Here is a 5626-nt window from a genome sequence, read left to right as displayed (position 1 = left end):
ACAGATGGTCTGACCAGGAGTTTGATTTGAAAGTAACAAATTGCAGACCTGGGGCCAGTTTCCTGGACTCCAGTGAAATGTCTTGCCCTCTGGCAGCCATTCAAGGCTCCAATAAACAGTAAACATTTAGTCTTTAGCCCAAAAATATTCAAAATACACACTCCTTCCAAGCACTGATGAAAGGATGTGTGAATTCAACATACACTGAGATCTACCAGAGGAGCAGGCAAGCAGAACCAATACTGTCTCACCTTGTATTTTAATCAGCACCTGACAAACTACTCCCCAGACACAGCTTTTTGTACACAGGCATTGTGTGAGGAGATAATTTTATTCTGGATTATGAACTTTTTTAGGACTGGGACTGTCTCTTCTAACCAGGGTTGAAAAACTTCCACATCAAAAAGCACTCTGACCCATCACGCCTATTCAAATTGCTACAAATTTTCACTGGCCTTGCAGAATTCAAGCTTCTTTGCAAGTTTTGGAAACATAAATCTGCACCCTCCCATTATGTACCCATCCATTCATTTTCTCCCTCTCTTGCTCCAGCAGTCAGCTCCTGAATAGGCTGTGTGCTGATGCCAACAGGAAGTCCTCCACTTAAAAAACCCCTATTCTGTTACAGTTTCTTCATTGGCACTAAGAATGTGCCAGCACCCAGGTCATGCTGCAGCCCGAGCATGGGAGCACACCAAAGGGAAATGTATCTCTTCTATGGGAAAACTAGCAAGACCAAATTTATTTCTGTTCTAATTTTGGATAAAGAAAAAAAGACAAAGCATTTTAATTACTGCATTATCTTTATTTGTACATCAGAGGTTCGTTGCACTGGAAGCTTAGGATAGGTGAATTTAATCTAACACCAAGTTTTGTTCCAGCTGGAGAAGGTGGCTACCATCACAAAAACATGCAAAGAAACAAGCCTTTTCCACGCAGCAGAACTGTTAAGATTCAGCTTATCTTTGTTCTTCACAGATTTTAATGCCCAAAATGCTTGGAATTCCTGCATCGGCACAAACATTACCATTCACTAGTGCTAAAAGAAACAAGAAGATGAAGATGTTGTAAGTGACAAGATCCCAGCAAGGAAAATTCTGTTAAGTACACAAAGTTCAAATCCCCAATTAAGGTCCTATTGGAGTCTCCTGTTGGTCTCAGTGGATACTGTGTAAAACATTTATGGTGCAATTCAGAGAAAATGTCTGCATGGATTTACATCACCTTTGTGCTCCTCCTTTCCCATAACCCCCATGCAGCAGGTACCACGCTGACATGCAGCAGATGCCTTGTGGGACCACTGTTATCACTGTGGTATAAGTTGGGTAGCGCTGCTACGCAGCAGCTTCCTCTGACACCAAGCAAAGCACTTTGGAACAGCTGTTCCAGATATTTAGATGTTTTACAATGAAAAACAGTGCTTTACCAGATTTTCCAAAGCATCCCAGAGCTTTACCCTTTCAATCCTGCCAGGTAGTTTACTCTTCATCTCTCAAACACGGAGATATGTTCCTACCTCAAAGGTACCGTGTGGACTTGGGTTTAAAGGTTAGAAAGGTGCTTATGCACTGGAACAGAAGGAAAATATTCTGATCCTGCAACTTACGTTCAGTCTTCACAAGCTCGTAGAGAGGCAGACCTGCGCAGAGTTTTTCTATGTTATGGCCATAGACAATCCAGTCTTTGATACGCCCAAAAAAGGAATGGCCAGGTTGAAACTGCATCCACACATTTTTTGGAGAGTATACTGACCTCATAGTCTAAAAAAGAAAGCATCAGACACCATCAGTAATGTAGCTTTGATGCCATTCTACTAAGACACTCTGACAAAATCCCAGCGTGTAATATCACCTTCCTTTAACTCACACAGAGCATTAGCTAAAGAAGCTACAAGAAAGAAAAAGCTTTAAAGTAAATACTTTCAATGCACACAAAGTTCACCAGATACTAATTTTGTCAATATAGCAAAATTGAGCTGTATTATTATCATAATGATTTATTTATGTCAATTAGCAGTAAGATTTGCTGTAAGTGTGCTACTGTTAGGCTGTCATAAATCAGGCCAGAACTCAAGTTCATCTCCAGGCAATACTTCCAGTCACTTCAATGAAACCTTTACCTGAATAGAAAGTCAAAGTATATTAATGTCTAAATTCTGTCGTGCAAATAGAATTATTTCAAGTTATGTCAAGCTCAAAATACCAGCATGACAATGAGAAAAAGAAAAGCCTGTCTGAACTCATGCTGCAATCACCTCAAAATAGTCAAATGACACTACTTCCAAGCACACGGGATCTTATAGTTCTAATCACAATGGCAATCTACTATAAAACCACTTCTTAAAGGCAGAAGGGAGTGCTCTCATCACACCACACATACAGTTGCTTTTCTCTATACAGTATTTAAAGGTTTTGCTACAAAGTCACCTCTCTCTCATAAGCCAGGCGTCCAATTTCTTCCAGCTTTGGGATGTAATCCTTATCTATCTTCATGATAAAGCAGGCATTTCGTGAAAGTAACTTTGTTGCAATATACCCCTGTGATAGAAAATATAGTTAATTTAATTAATTAAAAATAGCTACCATTCGTATTAGTCAATTCTCCCTACTTGTTAGTACAATCTAGAAGAAACACAAAGTGGCTACACTGTTGTGGAATGACTCTGCAGTTTCACTGTCACCTCAGAGAGTGGAAGCAGCCTACACAAATGTGTCCATAAGACTGGACACATCTTTTCTGACAGACTTCTACTGCACTGGCCATACGTGAGCAATGGCAGCCCATGCTCAACTCTGTCCCCACCAACGTCAAGGACATTCTTCTCACTTTCATGAGCTGCTGCCACAGATTTCATTACAAGTCTTTTAAATGGCACCATCATATGGGTGAAACAAAGAGATGGCTTAAGAGGAGAAAAAGTGATGGGAGTCTTCAAAGAAACAGTGTTTTCGGAGAACTTGCAGTGAGAATACACTAAAATAATTTGAGTTTAAAAGCTTCCTCAGAGATTAAGTCCAGGCAGATTCTTAGATTTACTTACTTTCAGGTAGTCAAAAATGGTAACAGAGGAGTACAGGCCAGAGCGGACGTGGACTTCGCAAAGGTTTTTCTCATTCTGGATAGTCATAGTTCCAGTGACATAGCTATTGCCAGGTTCTTGCAGGTGAAAGGTCTTTGGTAATAAAGACAAAATCATTATTCATCATCTGGCTTGTACCTTTCAAAAGTGCAATATAAACCAATGCGTTCTCTCAAATAAACAAGCATGATTGCTTTCTGTAAATACTAAATCCCTTAACAACCCTCTGGCAGCCTCAGCAGGCCCTTGAGGTGGAGATTAATTATACACGCGTGAGTCAGGGTGAGAAAGGAGGGAAGAGGCCCTCACCACAGGAAGGAAAAACAACACAGGGCATCCCAGTCATTATGTGTGGCAGCAGGGACTGTCAGGAGACTGCAACAGCCTCCAAATCTTACCTTGAGCTAAAGGGACCTATACCCCCCTCCCCACATTTCTTGTTACTGTGCACCTGCACAGAACTGTCTCTGGCTTGTATGACTGTCACCTCTGGCAAATGCTGTTTTTCCCTATGCTTGGCAATAAGCATCTTGTTAGTTTCTTCTGTGCTTTTCTTCCTGCTACATTCAGCCCTGCCCAGGAATCTAATGCCTTTTAAATGAGTACCTGCACGTGAAGGCTTATCAGGCTACTCACGTGCAATGCAGAAGTCTGAGTCCAGAAGACTCCCAGCAAAACGAGGACTGCAGCCTGTAAAACGAATAAGCATTCCCACTCAGCAGAAACACCAGACAGTGCCATAAAAAAACCCCAACAGTTAATGAACTGATGGAAGTAGTTGTAGCATCAGTTTGGAAAACTACCCACTTAACACATGGATTAGCTGAAAACAGTTACAGCTCTTCATTGTAAAAGTCTATTAGGCTCTTTTGCCTGTAATTGAAAAAGCAGAATGATAACTCAAACATTATTTTTTTGTTACACTCCTCGATACCATGTTACCTCTTGATTTGAGTCTACAACTGTAATTCTTAAATGATAACTAAAACCCCTTCTGAATTGTAATCAAGTTCTGCTCTCACTGCTCAAATGATGCTTCCACTGACTCCAAGGGGATTACTGTACATCCAAGAAATGCAAGTTTCCCACTGAGCAACCCAGAGAAATAATACACAGATCATTAGTCCCAGTGCCACACCACTTGAGCATCTTCTCCTGTGCCCTTTCGTCTTTAAGAATAAGGAAATTTTTAACATAAGTTCAATAGAAATGCATATACTCACAAATCCGTTCATTTTTCTTTCAGATAAGAGCAAGAGGCTGCAGAAAGTAAGAGTGCAAGAAAACCCCAGAGACCTTCAACTTTTATATGTTGCTGGAGGTGTGGGAAACACCTGACAGAACTTTTCTTCATGACTCGAACAAGTCCGTATCTACGTGCCACACTGTCGTAAGCCTCCTATCTGAATTTTGGGTTGGCAGAGATAACCTGACCCCGATATGTTAAAAGCACTTGGTAAGTCAGCTTTTGTAAAATCAATCACTCTACAAATGGCTATGGTTTTCTGGTTTGAACTTTAGAGGAGTTCCCACTCTTGCTGGTTCCATTTTTTTAACTATTTAACAGGATATTGTCCGTAATTAAATGGCATCAGGAATAACTGTGCTATTATTCATTCATACCAATTGCATTTTGTCTTCTAAAATATAATCCCTAATAGCCTGATAGCCTGCAGATAAATCCTGGAAAGAAATGCCTGTCTCATGGTGGCCTACGTGCCAGCCACTGAACAGACCAATTCTTCAGCTATTTCTGCCATCTAATACATGCATGAACTTCTAACAAGAAACGCTGCTCATTTTTGATCCTTACCATGCTGTATGTAACAGATAGATTGAAATTAGCGGCATAATTAGGAATAACAATTGTGCTTCACAAGACAATCTGAGTGATTGCTAGCTTCAGCATACAAAGGAGGGACACGAAACTTCAGAGGATGCATGGTTCACACAAGGTCACAAAATAGAAGGAGCAGGAGGGGAATTTTTCCTTTACAGCCACCACTGTGTTCTGTATTTTATAAAAATAACAATGATCACAGGATATTGCCATGGGACGCATTTTCCTATGACTACAACGTTGCCTGGACTCCTCCTCATTTTTGACAACCCTGACAAATCACGCTGTTTTCTACCTGAATGTCATTAGGTTATGTGCTTGTATAGCTAACACTTTGCTGTAATCTCAGTCATCGGGGAAAAAAGGTGAAAGAGATTGTGTGGAAATCTCTCTCAGCAAACAGGCCTCAATGAAGGAAACAAAGAAAAAAAAGAAATGGCACACATTTGCTTTATTGCACCTAACTCCACACGGAAAATGTTATCTCAAGTGTAACAAAGCAGTGCTGATATTCAATATATCAGAACACCTATGAACAGATATCAAATTGTGACAAACACAGTTAGATTAGTCTAATTAGATTAGATTGATGTCACCATCCTCTTGAAAGCTGACTTCGTCCCTTCTTCTCAAAAGATTCTTTGTTTCCAAGATTACAGATCTGCCAGAAATACTCAGCAGATTTCAGTAGTCAAACAAGCCTTTCA

General features: G+C 40.4%; 1 protein-coding gene across 1 annotated transcript; it reads right to left on the bottom strand.

The window, feature by feature from the left end:
* Positions 1 to 959: 959 nt before the first annotated feature.
* Positions 960 to 4314, bottom strand: GKN2 (gastrokine 2). Its single transcript, XM_010183537.1, has 6 exons — positions 4303 to 4314; positions 3716 to 3769; positions 3041 to 3172; positions 2427 to 2537; positions 1607 to 1760; positions 960 to 1039 (listed from the first exon to the last, which is right to left on the bottom strand). The coding sequence occupies exons 1-6, from the start codon at positions 4312 to 4314 to the stop codon at positions 960 to 962; spliced, it is 543 nt and encodes a 180-aa protein (XP_010181839.1).
* Between the last annotated feature and the right edge of the window lie 1312 nt (positions 4315 to 5626).

Source organism: Mesitornis unicolor, unplaced genomic scaffold (genome assembly GCF_000695765.1).
Source record: "Mesitornis unicolor isolate BGI_N332 unplaced genomic scaffold, ASM69576v1 scaffold474, whole genome shotgun sequence".
NCBI classification, from domain to species: domain Eukaryota; kingdom Metazoa; phylum Chordata; class Aves; order Mesitornithiformes; family Mesitornithidae; genus Mesitornis; species Mesitornis unicolor.
The sequence above is the reverse complement of the archived record's forward strand: the minus strand, read 5'-3'. Positions and strand labels throughout refer to the sequence as shown.

Excerpts from the sequence above, each read along its gene's own strand:
- GKN2 (XM_010183537.1), bottom strand. Across the intron at positions 3,173-3,715 it reads CTCAGACTTCTGCATTGCAC|ACCTTTCACCTGCAAGAACC; the intron begins GTGAGTAGCCTG and ends TTATTACCAAAG. Across the intron at positions 1,040-1,606 it reads CGAGCTTGTGAAGACTGAAC|CACTAGTGAATGGTAATGTT; the intron begins GTAAGTTGCAGG and ends TGTTTCTTTTAG.